The sequence below is a fragment of the Ambystoma mexicanum genome, chromosome 9 (genome assembly GCF_040938575.1).
Source record: "Ambystoma mexicanum isolate Mex_15411 chromosome 9, UKY_AmexF1_1, whole genome shotgun sequence".
Taxonomy (NCBI): Eukaryota; Metazoa; Chordata; class Amphibia; order Caudata; family Ambystomatidae; genus Ambystoma; species Ambystoma mexicanum.
The window spans coordinates 640,460,475-640,482,920 of record NC_090931.1 but is presented as its reverse complement, the minus strand read 5'-3'; the positions used below and the strand labels follow the sequence as shown (position 1 = coordinate 640,482,920).

General features: G+C 48.9%; 1 protein-coding gene across 1 annotated transcript in view; it reads right to left on the bottom strand.

The window, feature by feature from the left end:
• The window catches only part of SRR (serine racemase), a 138,240-nt gene that overhangs the window by 49,215 nt on the left and 66,579 nt on the right, over nucleotides 1-22,446 (bottom strand). The window contains exon 7 of the mRNA XM_069615350.1: nucleotides 9,851-10,060. Within this exon, the coding sequence (XP_069471451.1) occupies nucleotides 9,851-10,060 (210 nt within the window). The remainder of the gene's footprint in view (nucleotides 1-9,850; nucleotides 10,061-22,446) is intronic.

Sequence of the window (22,446 nt, the reverse complement as noted above, 5' to 3'; positions counted from 1 at the left end):
GTACAATCATATTGAACAAGTCTTCAAGATCATTGAAGAATTTTACATCAGCCATTGCCACTGGATTACGATAGGCATTAATGAGCGCAATAGTGCCCACATCATATTGTATTTTGTCCAATTGTAAATAGTGGTTTGGTGCAGCCCACAAGCTAAGTTGAAGCCCTTCACCACACTTTATAGCTACTAAAAGACCTGATGATGGACGCCCTATAGGCCCTGCTCCAGAAGGGTTGAGAACTAAATCAAAACCATTCCATAGAGGTTGCTCAAGCAGCCAGGTTCCCTGTAAGGCCACTATGTTATAGGAAGAAAAAGAGGCAACACTACCTGTCAGCAAGTGGGAAAACCCACGGGTGTTCCAATTTGCTAAGGAATATGTTTTAGATTTATATGCCAATAATGGTTATTGGTCTTTATGCTATCTATGAGCCCCAGTATTAACCATTTGCATGTTGGTGTGGCTCAAATGGTGTGCCAGGTCAAAATGTTCCGATTGATATAGTTTCGGCTTTCTTACTAAAGGAACGCGACAATTAACATTCTCAATATCCAGATCAATAGAATCAATTTGACATGTGGGGTCTACGGCCAGAAGGAATCCCATTGCAAAGAGTTCCATCCTGGCCTGCCACAGTACATTTCGTATAACGCTAGAGGACACCCAGATTCTAACTACTGACCAATCCTCCTCATCTAGAAATTCAACCTGCGTGATTTCAGGAGATGTAATATCCTGTAGAGTGTCAACATCACTCAGAACTGCCAGCACACTTGATCTAGCTAAGTCATATAGAGGCAAAGGGGCTGGACGGCATTTCAATATGAATCAGTGATACTTATTGAAGGGTAGAGCATGTTTAGATTTATTGAAGTTTGTCAAGTTTTTAACATGCTGAGTCATGGTTGAGTTCTGTTTAGTACTAGTTCTATCAGTGAGTGAGTTCTTATCACTTACAAAAGGTAAGCGAGTAGGGATAGTTTTATGTGAAGAAGTAGGAGGTATTGCGGGTGGTTGCAGCGTATGGTGTTCATCCAAAGTTAAAGATTTAAGCTTAAGATATTCTTCTATAGATCTTTGGATCTATCGAGTAGTATAGTGTCCGTTTGTGTGAGCTTAGGCAGAAGAGACCCTGCACCTAAAGAAGGCAAGGGTGCCAAACTTGGATCAGAATTGATGGTATTTTTGATAGAGGAAATTTCCTCTGATTTCCACTTTGATGTTGTGCTAGGGGTGTGACTCTGTGCGACCCTGAGTGGAGGTGGAATTATCTGCTCCGCTTGTTTAACTCCTTCAGGCAGTTCATTAATCACCTCAAGCAGCCCATTAAGAGGTTCGTACTCCTTATTCAGTATAGCGCTCTCATTAGCGTCAGCTCTCTTCTGCTTTGCTATATTTTAAAGGGATGGCATTTCCTGCTTTATGGCAAGGAGCTTTTGGAAGTTGTGTTCGCCTCACAAATTGTTTAACATTGGATGTAATTTGAGATTAGTGGGCCACTTGGTTTTTGGATTTTGTAAGCATAGACTCTGCTTTTAATGTATCCACTTTAGTGCGTGCATCAAATATGTAATAGACAGCAGCCCTCAATTGCTTACTCTCTAATGGAGAGTTGTCAACATCACAAACAACAGAGATTGAAGTAGGGTTTGGAGATGATGCTCCCTCGCTTCTTTCGATTGGGCGAATAATATCCATAAAGGACGGAAGAACACTCTTATTTAAAATTTGGGCTGAGAGTTATGTATTTTACATTGTTTTGATAAATGTGTAAGGTTTATTAACTAAACCAATTCACAAAACAACAACAAAAATGACTATTAAACAATAGGTGTCAGGAAGTCAAAGGCTTCCAAACAATGCACAGTGTTTGAAATAGGTCTTCCAGCTGAGCCCTAGAAGCATTTCTAAACATTCAATGACACATATTATCCTTAAAGGTTGTTTGGAGTCTCTTCCACGAATCCCTCTAGCCAGATTGGGACTTTTGCAAATCCAGTTGCTACTGTGCTTGCTCTTCAGTCTTGTTCTCAGAACTGAAAAAAAGAAGGCCGTAGAGTGCAACATCTTTTAATTATTTAGCAATTGAGGTCCATTTTGTTGGCATGGACGTCACTTACACCAAAAAGTCTGGCAATTGAGGTATTTTGACTTCCAAAAACATACTGATTTCCAAATGTTTAGAGTTAGAATTATAGAACACTCTCCCCCAAAATGTTAACTGAAGCACTTGCTCCCAGAGAGAGAACAGTCCTGAATTAACCATACTAAAGGCCTCTGAAGAAGACAATGAACACCAAATCTCTTCTAGCGTACAAGACCCTCTAAAGGTAGCACACTCTGTCAGCATGAAGACCCCCAGGGTTCGATATTGCTGGGAGCTGTTTAGCTCCTGGTTATAGCCATGGGGAACCTGACGAGCTTGAAATCACCAGCTACCAGGAGCTTCTTTCAACTCCCCATACAAGTGGTACCATATAAACATATCCATGGGATATTAACTGCGTAGGGTTGACAATCGGTATAAAAGACAATAAAGGGCAGATAGCGCATTTTACATAATATGTAATAGACAAAAAGTTAGAGTTTGCAATCTTGCACCCAAGTTAGATTTGCTGCACACTATGTACTATCTTGTGGTTCCCCAGAGGAAGCTTCTGCCTAACAGGTGCTTCCCTATACCCAGGAGCTGCTTTTTGCTCCTTGTCAACAAATCCTAATTTCGAGCTCTAGACCCCTAAGCACCTTCTAGGCCCTCTTGACGTGGAAGGCTTTCCCAACATCAAGCAACACAACAGTGAAGGTTCTCTGTATGTTGAATGGTGATAGCAATGATCCCTCTGACGTAATCTGAGTGGGTGTCAGAACGTTAAGAGGAGGGGCCACGTTAGTGGATTCAAACCTCCTAGCCCTTAACTTTAAGACTCCGAGTCGGCAGCTTAGTGTTCTCAAAGTGTGGAGAACATACATATCCTAGACGCTTTCCCTTATACAGACTCCTAACTTGACTCTTTCGGAAAGATATGATCCTTCTCAATAGCTTTGGATTCACAGATAGGGCCAATGCAGAGAGTATTGTGTCCCTTATCCTCATGCCAAAAGGAGGCATATTTAACAAAATTAGACATTAGGGAGGCTGAAGAGGTGGGGGGACATCGGCTGACTGGAAAACAGGTCGGAATTAGCTTACATTTCCCATAAATCCCTTCTAAAGGTACAAGGTCAATGAAATTGTAAAGTGAAAAGAACTTTGAATCTTGAGACTGTGTTTTGAGACCTTTCTCAAAGAGCTGAAAATACTAACTTTCAAGCAGGCCTATTTGTTTAATTGTTTTTATTTTTCCCTGTTTATTTAACACTTGTTCCACAGTTGCCATATAGCACTGTTGCATTTTTTAGTAGTTACATTTGTCAAAACAAAAAAACATTAAAGCCAGACAGGCAATGTTTTATATTAAGCAATATGTACCAAGGTGGAGACCTTTACCAGCCAGTAACAGCACTTGGTTCTTAGCACAGACCTTGGTATGTTACTAGCCGGGAAAGCCCCTCCCCCCACCAAAGTACATATAGCTTTTAGTACCTTAGCCTGGAAACCAGGGGGCTAATGTTGTTCTTGGGAATTCTGATTCATGGAGGCCACATTACCATAAGAAATAAACTATGACTGCCGCAGGCACTTAGAAATCTCCCCACTTCTAAATAAAAAACTTCCCTCGACCCAGCCATTCCCACCAACTACCGACCCATTACCACTGTCCCATTCCTCCTAAAAATCATCGACAGTCGCCTATTTAAAAATCCAGGAATACCTACAATCCCATCACATCCTGGGTATTCGGCAATCGGTGCTCTGCCCAAAGCACGGTACAGAGGCTGCCCTACTGGACCTCAAGAACCAGATAGACTCCTTTATCAACCAGGGAAACCGCGCTCTTCTCCTAATCCTTAACCTCTCTGCAGCCTTTGACCTGGTCAACCACCAAACTCTCTGCCACCACCTCTCATCCGCATCCCACTTCTCTGCTGATGCAGCCAACTAGGTCGCTTGGTTCCTAGCCGACAGAACCTCTCAGGTCTTTGCCGGTGAAGCCACTCTACACCCCACTCCCAACACCTGTGGAGTACCCTAAGGCTCATGAGTGTCTCCCACCCTATACAATATATACAGTGCTCTCCCCATTCTCTTCTCTCCCGCTAATGGTGGCACCTGTTGGGAAGTACTCTTGGCATACTTCCTTTCCTCTAGGGCCATCATTAATGTCTACCTAAATGGCACTGTCATGGTGCAGGGCTCTCAGCCCAATCTTCTCCTTCTTGATAGGCATCTTCTGTCTCTCATCAAATTCCTCCCTTCAGCCACTATTCCTTCTGTCTCACCTCTGGCCCCTCTGCCACCTCTGATGGGTGTACCACATTCCTGTACCCCTCCTCGGAAGACCTTCAAAAGTGGCAACCGCTCCACTTAGCTACCCTCAACTTTGCTCTGCCTTCAAACACTCCTCTGACATCTGCCACCTTCTTGAAGATCTTGACCTTGACATCCTCGCTCTCACTGAGACATGGTTCATGGCCATCTCCGTCACAAGTTTTCAACACTCTCCTCCCATAGAGCTACAAGATCCTCTCTAAGCCCAGGCCTAAGTGGTCAAGGCGGAGTGGCCTTGATCTCCCTGAATGGGTCCCTGCTACTATGATACCTACTCAGTCCTGCTCCTCCTTCGAATTCCTCGTCTGCAGGCTTGCTTTCTCTCCTATCCTCTCGCTTACTCTGCCACCATCTACAGGCCCCGTGGCCGGGTCCTCCTCTTCCTCTGTGTGATCTGACCTCACCTCTTCTCTTTTGGCCTCCACCTCCGAGCTTCTCCTCCTCAGAGACTTCAATATTCACCTTGACTCCCCAGATGCAGCCTCTGTGACACTCGTTCCCTCTCCATTCTTCCCTCTGGTCGACGCACTCAGCCGGACCCACCTTGGATGCTCTCCTCTCTGCTGATATCCCCATCTCGAACCCTCTCACTACTCCTCTCTCCTGGTCTGATCATGCTCTTTTCCTCTTATTTGGACCTCCTGGCTCCCCTTGCTAACCCCCTGCCTGCACTGCCAGTCTCCTTTGTCATTCGAACCTATGATGCAAGGGTCAGTAGCTGCTTTTGCCACCACCTTCTTTCCTCCCCCACTCTTTCCTCTGACTGTCACTCTGACAAAGCCCTTACTAACCTTCAACTCTCCATCTCCAACACTCTCGACATTCTTTCCCCTGTCATGAGGATCCGCATGAAGCCTGCCTCTGTTCTATGTGATAATATCCCCCCAAAAATGTTGCCATACACAAATGGTGCCTTTTTTTGCGTCGATATTACCCCATGGAACCTGCGGGGTACACCCCTGCAACCCACATATTTTTTTAAAGGGAGTGGGGGACACCCCCGCTCCCATTTACCCCATAAATTATCCCCATAAATAATGTCGCCTATGCTGTTTCCTGGCAACTATATGTATGGTGACATTATTTATGGGGATAGTATTACCCGATACCGCATGCATTCAAGCGCAACACCTGGTATGACTCCGACCTGGCCAGTCTGAAACGCAAGTGCAGAGCCACTGAGAGGAAGTGGCAGGCTTTGATTACATCTTCTGACAAACTGGCCTGCCGCCTGCTCCAAAGGCAATACAGACTCTCCATCTGCACGAAGAAGAGGGCCTATATCCAAGCCTGCATCTCTGGGGCCACTAACAACACTGCTGAACTTTTCAAAATCTGCAAGGAACTCGCCAATCCTACTGCAGTATACACCTTTCCTCTTCCTTCCCGGCCCTCTGTACTGCACTGGCCACTCACTTCATCAATAAAACTCAGGACATCCTGTCCTCACTCCCCACCAAACCACTCTGTTCTACCTCTTATGCTCTCAGGCCTCCCTTGGCCTCCCCTCCCTCTTATTCTCCTCTTTCTCTCCCATATCACCTGATGAGGTTACTAGACAAGTCTGCTCTATGAAAGACTCATCCAAACAGGTACTCCCCCACTCCTGTCTCCCTTGTTCCAGCCTTGGCTGATTTCTACAATCATTCCTTTGCCACTGGATCCTTTCCCTCACTCCTCAAGCACTCCCTTGTGCACCCTCTCCTCAAAAAGCCTTCTGCCGACCTTTCCTGTCGGGCTAACTGCTGCCCTATCTTCATTACACCCTCCAGGGCAATGTTTTGGAGAAGCTGGCCATCTCCCAGCTTATCCACCACACTGAATCTGTTGGTTGTCTCCACGACCACCCGTCTGGCTTTAGAGCAACTAGGGGCACGGAAACTGCACTCCTGAACACCTGTGAGGACCTGCTCTCTAATCTCGATTCCAACTTTCCTTCAGGTCTCATCCTTCTTGACCCTTCCTCTGCCTTTGATATGGTCAATCATGCCACTCTTATAAATCGGCTCTGTGACACCCTTGGTATCACCGACCTGGCTCTGGACTGGTTGACCTCTTTCCTCTCTAATCGACCCTCCCAGGTTCAACTGAGCCCTTTTCTCTCCTCCATCTCACTCTCCACCTGTGGTGTCCCTCAGGGCCTATCCTCTCGCCTTGGCTTTTCAACATCTCCCCAGCCCCTCTAACCCATTTGATCGCCTGCTTCTCTCCTAACTCGCAGCGTTATGCGGATGACACGCAGCTCTCCTTCAAGATTTCCTCCTCTGCTTCGTTCTCTTCCTCTCTCATTCCAGACTGCTTGTCTGCTATTCCGGCTTGAGGCACTGCTATCGACCTCTGCCTTAATGCCAGCAAGACCGAGATCCTTCTCATTGGGACACTTGCTCCCTCCTTTCCTCCTACACCATAGTCGCCCTCCATGGGCCCCCTCCACCTCCTGTGAGGCAAAAAACCTTGGTGTCATCTTCAACTCCTCTCTCTCCTTCTCTCCTCACATCACAGACCTTGCCAAGAAGGCCCACTTTCAGCTGCACCTCCTGAGAGGCATTCTCCCTTTCCTCACCTTCCCCCAAAAACTCAATGTCTCCAGAGCGCTGGTCCTTTCCAGGCTGGACTACTGCAACAGCCTCTTCCTCAATCTGCCAAACTCCTCCCTTCGCCCCCTTTAACTAATCCAGAATAGGACTGCGCAATTTATCTGTAGCCTCAAGCCCAGTGACCGCATCTCTCCACTGGCTCCCGGTTACTGCAAGGATCAATTTCAAGACCCTCTGCATCATTCACAAGGCTTTCTGGGGCCTGGGGCCCTGCAACATCCAACTTTCTCTCCCTAAAAACCTTCCTGATAGGGCCTTTCAGTGTTCTAGCTCCAACTCTCTGCAGATCAGATGCTTTTCCAAGCAGAGATTGGGGGGTAGATCACTCTCCTCTGCAGGTGCCTCCCTCTGGAATGGCCTCCCCGCCCCTCTCAACTTGAACCGGATCTCAACTTCCAGAAGCTTCTCAAGACCTTCCTTTTCTGTTCCTCCTTCCCTCTCTCCTGCTAATGTCCCTGTCTATCTTGACTGGCTGCCTGGTTCCTTCAGGGCACCAGGCCCCCCTCGTCCATTCTACCCCTGCACTTGGTCTCACTTGACCCCCCAACCTGCACTTGCCTTCCAGCAGGCCCCCTCCCCCTGCACTAGCCTGAACCCCTTAGCCCTTCCAGCCCCATACCTCGCACTTAGCATGTGGATCATCCTTCCCCTGCACCCTCTGCATTCCCCTGGTTCTGTCCACCTGCCCCCCGCACCCTTGGCACTCGCTTATCCCACGGGCCCTTCCACTCTGACCGGCACGCCCCCTTCCCGCCACACTTCTTGTTACTGCACTTGCATGATCCGAATGTCAAAAGGCCTAGTAGGACCATTTTTGTTTTTCTCATCCCTGTCCCTCATACCCCCTTATCTTGTTGCGCATTGAAAAACATTGTGTATAGGTGCATTATAAATACCCAATAAATAAACCCCTCCTCCAACTCCTCGACTCGCTAGGCATGTCACACACCAACAATGCCGACGACATGCAGATCCATGTCCCTCTCACAGGCGACTACACACAGGATAAACTCAGGATTAATTCAATGTACGAAACCATCCAGACCTGGATGGCCACCCACAGCCTCTGCCTGAACGATGAAAAGACAGAGCTCCTCCTCCTTGGCCCTCCGGTGCGCCTAGGCAAGCTTCACCCGGCATACAAAACTTTCACCATTGATGGTCACAACATCCCCGTAGCCACCGTTGTAAAAACCATTGGCGTTTACTTGGACGCCTTGCTCAATATGACGTGTCAGGTCAATCATTTCACCTTCACATCAGCATATGCCACAAAGCTCATCACCGCCAGCAGACCTTTTCTGTCCAGCAAAAACCATCTTGAAGTTGCTTGAGCCCACATTTATTCAAAACCTGACTAGTGCAACGTATTGCTCAGTGGCACCTCGACCAAGAATTTAAACAAACCCCAAACACTACAGAACAATGCTCTGCTAGCGGCAGTTAACATTGGGATGCGCAACCACATCAAAGAGGTAAGAAAATCTGCCCACTGGCTCCTGATAAAGGACAGAATTCATTTCAAGATCCTTTCCATCATGCATGTCTCTCCAACAACGCCCCATCCTACCTGGCAAATAAACTCAAAAGATACTCTCCAGCAAACCCCTTAAGATTGGCCTACAAACACTGTCTCTCTACCCCGGGATTCAACCGTGAGAGAGTGAAGGCTCCAGCTTCCCAGTTTGCGCCTCCACTCTCTGGAACAAACTCCCTTCTCACCTGCGAGACAAACCATTGTATAGATTTTCAGAAAAAAGCTGAAGACTCACCTTTTTAACTAACACCCTGTCGCTTTACCCTCTCCCCCGTGTTCCTGTCTTTTTGTCTGCCTGTAACCAGCACCCAGATGCCCACGGGCAGGGTGCGCTTATATAAATGCCCCAAAAAAGGTATCCCTTTTCTTTGTCCATGGCAGTGGAGGTGGCAGGCCGAGGAGGGACCTAGAGAAGAGAAAACTGTGAGCCGGTGAGCGCACAAGGTAGATGGTGGCCATGAGGGAAGCAGGAGACCTATGGGAGCAGTGTGGGGCGAGAGCGCACAAAGAAAGTGTAGCTGGGGAGAGGCACTGGTGCACTCCATGGAATGTGGGTTTTACCAAACAATAAATCCTGCGTTCCTGCCACCTGATTGGTTAACACCTCATGAATTTTAATGAAGCTCTTATGATGGAGAACCTGTCAATTCACTGTTAGTGCATTCCCATCCACTCGTGGTCATTTGGAGGGGTCACTCTGCTTTGACTAATTTTCAAGCTTACAATAAGTCAAATTAATCACCTAAACTGCAATGGAGAATCACCCTGTCAGCAAACCTTCACCATCAAAAACTTCTGTTATCAGCTTCCTTCAATACCTGCTCCATAGGATGGGAGATCTGCTACTTTTGACCATAGGGAAGTTGTGGGACAGAGATCTGGGCATGAGGCGCTTTGGGGCTCACTACGAGTTTGCCGGTAGTGTCGCCGGGTTACTGGCAAACTTGCCTTATCGGCACCCGATATCCCAGTGTTACCAGGATATTATGATACGACTCCATGGAATGGGTTTGCCCCTACCACTGATAGTACCGGTGATAGGGGCAATTCTTTGCCGGTAGGGGCCTGAACTCCTGGCAGGTCAGGCCTGCTGGTAGCTCACTGTCCCTACGGCAAACTTGGAGTGAGCTGGTCTAGTAAAAATGCCGGATCCAGTATTACAGATACTTTTTCTGCATTTTTACCAGACCGTCTCACTCGTTATGGGGACTTTTGACTCCTATTTTTAAGGACGTGGGGAGGTGGGGGGGAGGAGCACTCTTGCCTATAGCATACAAATCTGGTACCTTAATTTCCTCTTCGGTGACTGTGAAGACATCATCTACCAGGTCGCGGATGATAGGCCAGGTGTTGAGCCCAATACTGGTCTTGACGGCATCAGCAATGGTGTTTGGTTGTCGAGGGTTGGGGGTCAGACTGCCCCTCCGCTTTGATTGGAAGCAGTCATCAGCATTGTGTGGTTCAGCCGCATACACCTTCACATCTGGTCTCAGGGCCTGTGAGAAGAACATGTGTGAGCCCGAGTGGACTGGTGTGGTGCGGCCTGGAATCTGACCGTGAGTTAAAAGATAAAACAGGAGAACGAGAGATGTGCAATCCCTGTGCCTGAAACAAATCAACTGTGAGAATGTGGCCACAGAACGGGCGCGAATTGAGAGATCTGCACTGAACCAGTGAGTTAGAGTTAGGGCTCTCTTGACTGTGAGGTAGTACTCAAATGTAACTATATCAAAGGCCACATACCGAACTATATTTAAAAGGAAGTTACCTCCTGTTTTTGAGAAATCTTCTGCATTCCTAAGCAAAACATGGGTTAACATCTACTGCATTCTGAAGAGGAAAAAAGCTATACTGTCAGTATATGCTGGAACCTAATGTTCCATACTTTGGACACATCAGAAATTCCTGCCACCCTATACCCACTAAACTCAAAAAGTTGTAGAAACGGCCAACCCCTTTCCCCTAGGAACCACCAAAAAGTCAACTTAACCCACAAGAAAGGGATCTCAGACACAGAGACCACCACCAACGTCCAGAAACCATGAAAATTGCAGTACTGACCTATAAAAAAAAGTATAGCAGAGCATAGGAATTACTTCTTGTATAGAGATGCTATAATTATAAACACAGTGCCAAAAATAAACGTTTCTGTTAAAACATGCATATAGTTTAACATTTGCATGGATTTAACAAAGGAGAGTAGGGAGCCTAAGCAATGCATAATAGGAAATCGTTAAGCCAAAAAATAAAATATGCGAGGGGGTGGAACAGCAAGATAGGGAGGATAGCTCAGGGACAACATGCTCGCCTTGGAAGCAAGACGACATGGAGCACCACAGGTTCGATCCCCGGGTACGCGCTTAGACACCACTGGGTATTAAGCGCCTTATAAATAACCTATCATATCATTAGCCCTAGCCAGCTCCTCTTTCCTAAGCAGTTAAAGACTTCCTTTTTCCAAAATGGCTTCAGAGAATCACACACTTCAGTTTGTACCCCCATTCTGTGTTTATTTTCCATCTCACACTCTGGAGCAATCACCAGAATGCATGCAGCAAGTACCAATTTCCCATAACATAAACAAGTGAAAAAAGGGAGGCTAGGATGTCTTGGGAAGAGAGACAAGACAACAAAGGTCTACCTCTTCCCGCCTACATTTGGATGACCAGTTCCTTTGTGTTTTCTCAGCTTCCATGATATTTGCTTCAATAAAGTGACTTGCGCTAGCAACGTGCCCTAAGGTATGAAGCCTCTAGTCTAGGAAATACCAGGACTGTGATTCCCTCTGCCCCCCCCATGATAGTGATCAAGAAAAAGCTGCTGATGTATAGCACCTAATGATAACTCATATGGCATATGACTGGTAGGAAATCTTTCTGAAGTCCTCTGGTGAGGGGTGCACGAATACAAACGTGTTGTACATGTGCAGAGTTTCCACAAAGTTAATCTCAACTCTCTCAATTGTAACGAGACAAGCGCGTTATAAAAGAACAATATAGGCCTAATACTAGCGAGTGGTTTCTAAGCTGCAATCGGGATTCAAACTTGTGTTGTGCTGTCCTGTCCTGTCTTGCTTCCAAGACAAACGCGTTGTCACTGAGCCTATGGCTTCATTCTAAGGAAATGAGAGGAAAAAGTAGAAGGTACAGCTAGCCGCAGACATGCACATTATAAAGTTAAGTTCATAAAGTATGTTTACTGAAAAAATATCCTCTTTATAGTAAAATGATGTGCCAAGAAACATTTACAACCAAGTACTTTAAAAAATAGAACAGAAGCATTATAAAATCAGTGAAAGTCCAGAAAGAACCCAACACACATTTAAAACCACTAAGGAAAAGATGACAAAACTTAGTCCTAATTTCACTAATTTGCAAGACTTTAAATTAGTGAATTGCCTTGATTTATCATATAAAAATGCATATAAATGACAGCTATGTATTAAAATGCAACAAACCCTTCAAATACTTTCGGGCTCCAAGGGGAACAAAGATGCACAGAATACATATTCTATATTATAAGTAAGTAAAAGACAACTAGTACTTTTAGGAAATGTTAGAAGTCCGGCAACATTTATCCATGTCAAGGACAAGGATCAGCCCCCTGAAGAAAACGATTACAATCAGGGGGGCCTTGACAATGTACTGAATATAAAGCCTAGAAAACTTGAAGTGGGGGAGGGAGGGGACAGTAATAGGTTTCCCAGACTGAAGGATGCTGGGAGGAATGCCCAGGAAGCGTGGGTACAGGGGTCACCTTAGGTGTTAGGATAGTGTCTGGTTAGACACTGGCTCCAGACTTGTGTTCCATTTTCAGAATCGCAGGAGGTGGCAGGACCAGAACCCCGGGATCCAAGATGGAGGACCAACGAGGATGGATGCCTCAGCATTAGCAGTGGTGCAGAGCTCAGTGAGGACCATTTCAGGCATGCGAAATATTGCAACAAAGGACTAAGCCCAGGTAGAAGGAGAGTCTAAGGATGAGGAGCAGCTACAGCAAGGTGAGTCATGATGTCACATGACTGAGTAAGAGTTGTAAGGAAGGCATGGTATCAACAGTTAGACACAAGTGACCACAGTTCAAGGGTGTTTATTGCACTTCAAAAAGGGTTTGAAAAATGCCAATCTAATCCGAAATCTAAAGCTGGAAGCAAGCTACGACCATCAAATAATAATAATACAGCTCTAAGGGTGTCTTGTCAAAACAAAAGGGCCTATACTAAAAAAACAAAAAAAACGATTGCCCGTCCCTACCTCTAGTGTGGGAAACAGTGTTATGTAAAAGAAAGAAGTGTTCAAGAAATATGCCAGGATATTCAGGCTGTTGCCTCCCTTGCCTGTGTTTTCTGCATGGGACAAGGCTGCACACTCAACTCAAGCTTAGCACAGTCTCTAGCTTCTCTAGCACGAGGGTACAGTTCAAACATTAGCATCATGGCCTTCCGTGCCCAAGTCTCTTTGCCTTTCAAAGTATCTGCCTTCAGAGGGCCTGATGCGACAAACAATACGTTATTTTCTTCTTAGGATTTCACACATACTCAATTTCTCAGGTGATTCACTATTCACCTCTGATCCCCCTCAGCAGGCTCAGATCCCCTTTAACACAATGCTTGTAGGAGTTCATCTATCCAATTTCTTGGATGATTCATGGTTCACCCCGGATCCCCCTCAGCCGGGCTCAGATCCATTTTGACACCATGTTCAGTCAGTCTCCCTCTGCCGGGCTTGTACCAATTTAATTCACTGTAACACAAACTTGCTTTAACCCAAAGCTTTCAATTAATCTCCCTCGCTCGGGCTCGGACCAACTTTATCTACTTTGTCATCAACTTTCTTGGCAGTATCAACATCAAAGACTTTCGATTGTGCACAGGATTTTGCTTGACCTGCCGCAGGACCACTTCGATGCAGTTCTTTGCCACTCTTTCACCGTTGTCAACTCTCAGTTGGATACCTTACAGAGACCTTCGAATGAGCATGCACGCGGTGCCGGACCACTGTCAAAGGTATTGCATCTTGGTTTCACAGTTCAATCACTCGTCTGTTGTTCATTTTACTCGCATTGGCTATTACATGTGTTTCATACATTGTTTCCTTCAGCGCTCACCATGCACTGTTGCCGCTTGCAACCTTGGCTTCAATACAGACCGGTCTGGTATCGGTCTCCCCAACTCACCGGCTTTGTTGATTTCACTGGCGCTGCTTTGTTCTAGGTGCCAAGAACAGTACCACAGCAGCAGGTAATTCTTCCCGCCTTGATTATCGATGCAGGAGGGCTCCCCGGCTACCTCCGAAACACAATGCAGGATTCTTCAGCCTGGTTTTCTGGACTTACACTTTCTATTCTCGAGATTTCTTGAAAGTGACGATTCTTTGTCGAAAAGGTCATGGGCATTTCCCTCCTTGCGATCTCCTTCTGTTTCACTGTCTTTCTCCTTTTTGTTAAACTGTCATCTTGGAATTGTGGTTTCCTCGTGTGCTTTGCCTCGCTCAGAGTGTACTCTTGTGCTCCGCCTTTTATCCGTGTGGGGAAGTGTAATGGAAGTCAGGTGTGCGTGATGGTCAGTAATTGCCTGACCCTGCCTGACCGTTATATTGGTACACGTCAGGTATACGGCACGGGTGTTAGTCCGTTTCCTCTCATAGCGAGCTGTCCGTGAGAAAGTGTTTGTGTTGTGAAAGGAGCGGGGGTTGAGTTCCTAAGCATCTTACCTGGTAGGATGGGGTAAAGGTGTTACAGGGAAGGGGATACCGCATCCTGCTATCCTGTGTCCCACTCCCCGAAGACCCCTCACCCAGGTGATGCTTCCACACTGGTCCATCCCCAGGAACTGGATCCAAAAGCGATGCCCGTGTCCTGGCCACCTGGGTGACATATCCCCAGGGACTAGCGGGCGAGACACCATCAGGTTTCTCACATACACTTGCCCTATGCGATGTAGCCACATCTATTTCACAAGGAAACTGAGAAAGGAAATCTATGTTTCCTTGGCCTTTGACTTTTCGGTGCTCCACAGTTAAACAGTAGGGATGCAGGTCTAAAAACCATCGCAAGACACGAGGGTTAAAATCTTTTCACTGGCTAATCCATACTAGTGGAGAATGATCTGTTACGATTGTTAACTTCCTTCCAAAGAGGTAGTATATAAGGTGGGTGAGGGCCCACTTGATGGCAAGGACCTCTAATTCCAGTACAGAGTAATTTTTTTCACGTGGGAAGAGTTTGCGACTAGTTAAAAAGATAAGGTGTTCCAATCCGTCACAAATTTGTGACACAACTGCTCCTAGCCCTGTTAGGGAGGCCTCTGTTTGCAACACAAACTCCTTCGAGAAATGTACTACCTTTAGGATCGGGATCTGGCACAGGGTTTGTTTTAGATTGTTCTAACATACATCGTCCTCATCAGTCCAATTCATTTTCTGGGGTTCAGTGTTCTTTAATTTGCCTGTCAGCCTAGCTGTCCTGTCTGAGAAGTTAGGGATAAATCTACAGTAACAACCAATTAACCCTAAGAATGGTCTGAGGTCTCTCTTAGTTTTAGGTATGGGGGTATCTAGGACGGCTTTCACTTTTTCACGTTGAGGTTCGACACTAATTACCATTCCCTACAAAGAAGCTGAGGTATTTCACGGCTGATTGGGCCAGCTTGCATTTGGAGGAATTGGCAGATAGACCGGCTTCTCTGAGGGCTCTCATAATAGTAAGTAAAGGGATGGAAAAGATGGCCTTCCCAAGTTTTACTATAAATGACTCACCACTGGTGAGGATAGCTTTCTCATTCCTCCATAAGCGTAACCAATGGAATAGTGGTTGTAAAACCAACATCATATTGTTGTGTGTACAGCCTAATTCCAGGTGTGCCCCATAATTTGGGGCAGAATGGGGGAGCCCTAGAATTATTTTTAGGAAGTCAATTTCAATGACCTGAATCGAATTTGTGTCTGTATGGCCCCACAGAGTCATTCCACAACTCGCCACCGCGGCCGCTTTGATATAGTATACCTTTAAAATAAGGATGATTGACTTTGACATTCCCATAAAATGGCAGACACTGCCAATGCTTGTTTAAACCTCAAATCGAGTTTTTTATGTGTGGGGCTGGTGAGACGTTAGACAAGAAGTGGACTCCCAAGTAATCACATTCCTTGACCATTGGGATAATGTTGTTGGGCGAACACTTATGTTTTTGTCTACTGTTGCTACATATCCTTACAGCTGATTTTGAGGCATTCACCTTCCGATCTAATCCATTTGTAAATAGCATATAATCCGAAATTAGTTTTCTGAAGTGCTCTCGGTGTACGTTCAATCAGCAATACGTCATCTACATAGATAACACTTTGTTCCCCAGTCTTGGTACATCAGGAGTAGAATCTATCAAAATATCAAAGAGGCTGTTTATTTATAAGCTGAAAAGTATCGGGCCAGAACGCACCTCTAGCGTACCCCAGTCTCAATCGGGAAAATATCAGTACAATGGCCGCCCTTCTGGCTCCTCACACAGGCCTTTGTGTTTTGGTGAAGGATAATTAAAAGTTTAATGATGCCCTCAGGGCACCTCATGGACCTGAGCACCTGCCAGAGTTTTCAACGATTGGAGGGGAGCTTTTCACCTACACAGGGCACCACTGGAGCCCGCGCATGGGGCAGCCTTTTATTTTACATAGGGCGCCAGGACTGCTGCCGTGCCAGCACAAAGGAGCTTTTTAAAGGCTCCTCCATGCCATGAACGTAGGCCAGTCTAGCTAAATCATGTTGGCTTTATCCTTGATGGACAGTAATTGTGCATCATGTGTAAAGCAAAGATAAGCGTTATTACAAGGATAGACTGGCCTACATTTAATGTAGACCAGCCTATCCACGTAATAACAATTCACTTACCATTTTTGCTTTACGACGGATGCATGATACTGTGTGCAGCCAGGGTAAAGCAAAAAAAATAATACAGTGCCCAACACAGCCCGCACCTCTAAATGTAGGGGCCTGTACATTTAGGGGTGGGGGCTGACGGACACACACAAGCAACATACAGAAACACTTTGACCCGCACATTCACACACAACAAACACTAAAATACATACATACATGCATACAATCCATACATGCATGCATCCACACGCACCCGGGCAGCCACAGGGAGGACCGAATGGCCTACCCTGTTACCCTCTTAGAAGGGCCAGTAAGGAGGACGCGCACACGAAGTGGATGTAACAACTTCTTTATTCATCTATCCTCTAATCGGAACTGGCGCCTTCGCGCCTTACCCAGAACTCCCCGTTCCTCCTTCCCGCTCCCCAATACAATAACTCCGCCTCCCCAACGGCGGGGGCTGCACTCATTAACTCTCGAGTGCCTGGCAACACCACCCCCGAACAATATGTCCAAACATCAGAGTCAACACTCTTCAACTAGTCTCACCGGCTTCTTGACGACTCTCCGAGGCCTCTCATCAAGGGCGCTTGGTCCCGGGGTTTCCGGGGCACCTTCTTCCTGACTCAGCCCGTCCGGGTCTCTTCCCGGGGGAATCCACGGATCGTCCCGCGGCTCTCGAGGTTCTGGAGAGACAGACCTTTGGGGCACTCCTAATCCCTCTCGTCTGTTGTAATGTTTGAAATGTTGACAGTTCCTGGTGACAGCTCGGTGTTGGTCCTCCGCTGTCACCATAGTGCCATTGACTGCGGTTACCCTCATGGGGCTTGGGGCAAACCGCGGATCTGTCTTCCTGAGGGTTGGTTGTTGTACGAGCACTTCGTCCCCTATGTGGAAGTCTGGCAACGTCGCATGGCGGCGTGCGTCAGTGTCCCATCTCGCTTTTTCTTTTGCCTCTGCATCCTTTTGGAGCACCTCCATGTCAGGCGGTTCTTCAGGTGACAAATTGTGAGGTATGCGGGTTCTCACCTTGTATCGAAGCATTAGTTCAGCAGGCGTCTTGTTCGTGGCTTCGTGTGGGGTGTTTCTATAATCCCTTAGGAGTCGGCACACTGCCTGGTGAGGATCGATTGCCTCCAGCATGGCTCTTTGTCGTGTTTTTTTGATAGACGCCATGAAGCGTTCGGCCATGCCATTTGCCTGTGGGTGGCGAGGGGTCACCTTCATGTGTTTAAACCCTAGGTGTTCCGCTAGTGTCCTGAATTCGTGGCCACAGAATGGCGGTCCATTGTCAGATTTGACCATCTTCGGGATCCCCCACTCGCTGAATGCCTCTTCTATCACCGCCGCTACCTGTGGGAATGCAGTGGAGGTGACGCATTTGACTATCGGGAACCTTAAGTGCTCGTCTATGAGAAGCAAGAGGTAATCGCCAACTTCCGTCGGCCCGTAAAAATCCATTGCCACGCGCTCCCACGGGCGTTCTGGAATCTGTGTATATTGTAGCGGAGGAGGGTGTTCTGGAGGGGCGGTGCACTGACATGCATGGCAGTTTCTCACCCATTCTTCTACTGCCGTGTCCAAGAAGGGGAACCAGACATGGCACCTCAGCTGTTTCTTTGTGTTGTCCGCGCCCCTGTGGCCCTCGTGTGCTATGTGCACGACCTCGTTCCGTAGCGTGGCGGGGATGACGATCTTGCACCCTCTGAGGAGGATGTCGTTGTCCTTCACAGCCAGCTCCCTGTGTATCCTGGCCAGCCGCTCAATTTCCTGTTTGCACACCCCCGGGTGCGCCAGCATCGCTCTGCGGTGGTCGTGCCACTTGTTGGCGGAGGTGAGGCTGATGGCGAGGGCCATGGTCGGGTCGGCCGCCGATGCGGCTGCAACTCTCTCGAGGGACATCGCGGGTGGCAGTGAGTTGGTGGAGATGAACTGTACGTAGGCGACGTCACCCTCCCGGGTCACTGGCGCCCCGACGGGGTGTCGTGATAAGTTGTCAGCGGGGTTGAGGTCGCCCCCGGGGCGGTGGACTATGTCATAGTTGTATTCTTGCAGGCGGATGCCCCACCTCTCGATCCTGGGGGGCATCTTGATGTGAGGGTTCCCAAACAGGGACAACAGGGCTTGATGATCAGTGATGAGCGTAAACTTTTTGCCAATGACGAAATTGTGGAAATGTTCGCAGGCCCAGACGGCTGCCAGACTCTCCTTTTCCGCCTGGGAGTAGGCAAGTTCCGGGGCGGACAGCGCCCTGCTCGCATAGGCGATCACGTGTCGTGGGTGAATGTCCTCCTCGCTGGTCTGGGCCAGGATGGCGCCGAGTCCCACCGGGCTAGCATCCACGACGATTTCGGTGTGCCATGACGGGTTGAAGTACGCCAATCGGTGTGCCTCCGCCAGGGCACGCTTGATGTCAGAGAATGCCGCACGACACGCGGGGGTCCACTCGAAGGCTGCTTCCTTTTGCAGGAGTTTGCGTAGTGGGTCCGTGAGGGACGCGTAGTGAGGTATGTATCTGGCACAATACCCCGCCATGCCGAGGAACGAGCGGACTTCGGCTGCTTGCCGCGGCTCGCTCAGGTTGGTAATGGTGTCGACCTTGTCAGGGTCCGGGAGCATCCCTTCACGGGAGAAGATGTGACCGAAGAATTTCAGCTTCGATTTACTGAATCTGCATTTGGAGATGTTGAGGGTGAGACCCGCGTCTTGGAGTGCCGTGCACGTGGCAAGGAGGGCTCGGTCATGGGCCTCTTTCGTCGATCCGAACACGAGGATATCGTCGCTGTAGTTTAGGGTTCCTTTGATGGGTCTGATTACCTGCCGGATGGCCTCCTGAAAAATTTCCGCGGCGGACGAGATCCCAAAGTTCAGTCGCCGGTATCTGTAGAGGCCATCGTGGGTGGCGAATGTGGTGATGGGCCTGGACTCCGGATGCAGCTCCAGCTGATGGTAACCTTGATTGAGGTCGAGCTTGGAGAACATCTGGGCGTTGTTTAGTTGGACAATCATGTCCTCGATGCACGGTCCTGGATGTCTCTCCCGTTGGATGGCGGTGTTTGCCACCCTCATGTCAACACACAGACGTATCTTGCCCCCTTCCTTGGGCACGATCACAAGTGGTGACACCCACGGCGTCGGCCCAGTGGCTGGTTCGATGATGCCGTCGGAGAGCAGTTGGTGAAGTGCCTCCGACACTGCCGTCTGTAGGTGAAATCCAACTCTTCGAGGGTGCTGCGGGACGGGGGTCACCGAAGGGTCGATGTGTAGCCGGATAAGGGGGGCCTTGAGCTTGCCCAGGCCTTTGCACAGCTTCGGGAAGCCACTCGCAACGTCGGCCTGTGTGATCACATTTTGCGGTTGATGGCACGTGACAGTGCCGACTGAGTCTCTCGGGTTTAGGCTGTCCGAGATTGCGGCGATGACGTCTCCCGCTCCCACGTGGATTTCGATTAGCCCCAGACGAGATGCCGTGTGGTAACTGAGGAGGCATCGGCTTTTGGTGAGCGACCGGATGACGTGGATAGTCGTGTCGATCTGCCGCCCGTTCAGAAGGAAGCGTTGTGTAAAACATCCCACAGCCTGTAGGGGCGTTGCGGCACCCCACTGGAAAATTCTGGAACGGGGGGCCTCCAGTGCTGGTGGGTTCAGAATTTTGGCGTAGTCCTGTTCACCCATGATATTGACGGTGGCACCTGAGTCGATCATGAAAAGGAACTGTTGATTGCCCATCTTGACAGGGATTTTGGGGGCCTCTCTGGCCTCTTCAGTGTCCTGTATCAGGTTGACGAATTCATCCTGGTCATACATGTCGTATGGCGGATCGTATGCCGCCTCTTGCACGTCATGGTAGGCAGTCCCGTATCTGAAGTCTATCGGGGGGTGGTCATATTCGTCGGTGAGAGCCTGTGGCTGATCCGGTAGTTCAGGCTGCATCGGGTAACCTTGGGTCTGATACTCGTCGATGGCTCTGATGTAGCGCCTCTGTCCCCCTCCTGGTTGGCCGAATCTGGGCTGGTGGTATTGTGGGAACGGCGGACGGAAAGGCATCCTGGCCTGTGTGAGGGGTCTCACCGGCGGGAACGGTATGCCCTCATGGCATACGGACTGGAAATGGCCCTCTCTCCCGCAATTCGAGCATCGTTGTGACAGCGCTGGACACGCTCCGGCATGCGGGAACGACATCCCACACCGATAGCACTGCCGCTGTAGACGAGGAGCTTGCGCGGGCTGCGTCCTGTATGGGTGTGAGCCTCTATCTCCCGGGCGGGATGGCTGCAACGCCGCAACAGTTTCAGCAGTGTCCAATTTGGGGTGGGCCAGATTGCACATGGATGTGGCCTGGGCATCCACCCTCTCGTGAATGCGGGCTAGTTCACTCACCTCTTGGATGGTGAGAGGTTTCTTCAGGAGTTGTTTCTTGAGGGCCGGAGACAGGCACCCTTCGATGACCCTCAATCTTATGGCTTCTTCCAGTGAATACGCGTCAAATTGACAGTTCGCTCCTTTTACCCGAAGGCGAGTGATGAACTCATCTACCGTCTCTTGCGGCATTTGGGTGCACTTGTTGAATAGGTAGCGTTCATAGTCACGGTTGACTTCAATTATGAGGAGCTTGTCTAGCGCCTTAATCAAGTTCTTGAAAGTGTTTTGTTCTGCAGCGGGAATCGTTTTCACAACGGTTTTAATCTCTCCCCCCACCAGATTGAGGAAGATGTCCCTGATGTTGGGCGATTCGCCATCGCCGGACCCCCGTACATAATGTTGAAAATCCTCCATCCAGTCAGTCCATCGCGGCCCTTTTGTGGACTGCGGGGTCATGGTGAAAGGTGGGGGTAGGCGTAGTTGAATCGGTTGCGTCGCACGGGGCAGTTGAGGTGAACTGGGCCCGGACCCCGAAGTGGAGCCCCTTCTGCTCATGGCGACGTGCGATGGTAGCTCGTCGGGGGGGAGATCAGTCAGGCCGTGGCGTACTTCAGTTGCCGGAGGGCACGTGGTAAAATCCCTGATGTAGCGGAAAGAGGAAGGTGGTGGCACGTGTGCGGCCACCGAAGGAGCAGGAGGAGGTGCCTGCGGCGGAGGAGCCGGTAGGCCTGCCGAGCACGAGTGTGGCGGATTGCCAAGGAGGAGGAGGACTCCGCTGTGCGCACTGGAAGACCTCGTCGCCAGTGTTACCCTCTTAGAAGGGCCAGTAAGGAGGACGCGCACACGAAGTGGATGTAACAACTTCTTTATTCATCTATCCTCTAATCGGAACTGGCGCCTTCGCGCCTTACCCAGAACTCCCCGTTCCTCCTTCCCGCTCCCCAATACAATAACTCCGCCTCCCCAACGGCGGGGGCTGCACTCATTAACTCTCGAGTGCCTGGCAACATACCCCTTCTCTGGGGACATACACATGATGCCTGACAGGAGAGGTTATCGCGCCTTGAAACACTTGTGTATAGGCGCGTTACAAATACCATATCATATCATATCCTGTCAGTCAGCATGTTTGCGTTGCGGGTCTCCGCAAAGTGAACATGCTGACTGGCCGAGGCTCCTGTCAGTCAGCATGTTCTCGTTGCGGGTCTCCGCAACGTGAACACGCTGACTGGCCGAGGCTCCTGTCAGTCAGCATGTTCTCGTTGCGGGTCTCCGCAACGTGAACACGCTGACTGGCCGAGGCTCCTCTTCTGTCAGGCAGTGTGTGTCTCTACGCTGCTGACGTAATAATGAGAACTGGCTGGGCCAGTCTTCCAACGCCCCGCCTGCTCCTATTATTCACCGCTATGTTTGTTGCAGAGCCCAAAGTCTCAGCAGCAAACATACAAACAAAAACAACATAGCAAGGGACGTGTCCATGCAAAGAGGAAGGTAGCACAGTCCACTGTGAAAATAATAGGACACAGGAGACTGTGTTGCCTGTCACTCAAGCAAGGTGGTGGCCTGCCGCTCAGGCGGGTGGGCAGCGCTCCCCCGCCAATAGTGGCACTGCCTATAAGGAAATCTGGAGATGTCTGCACCCTGGACCTCT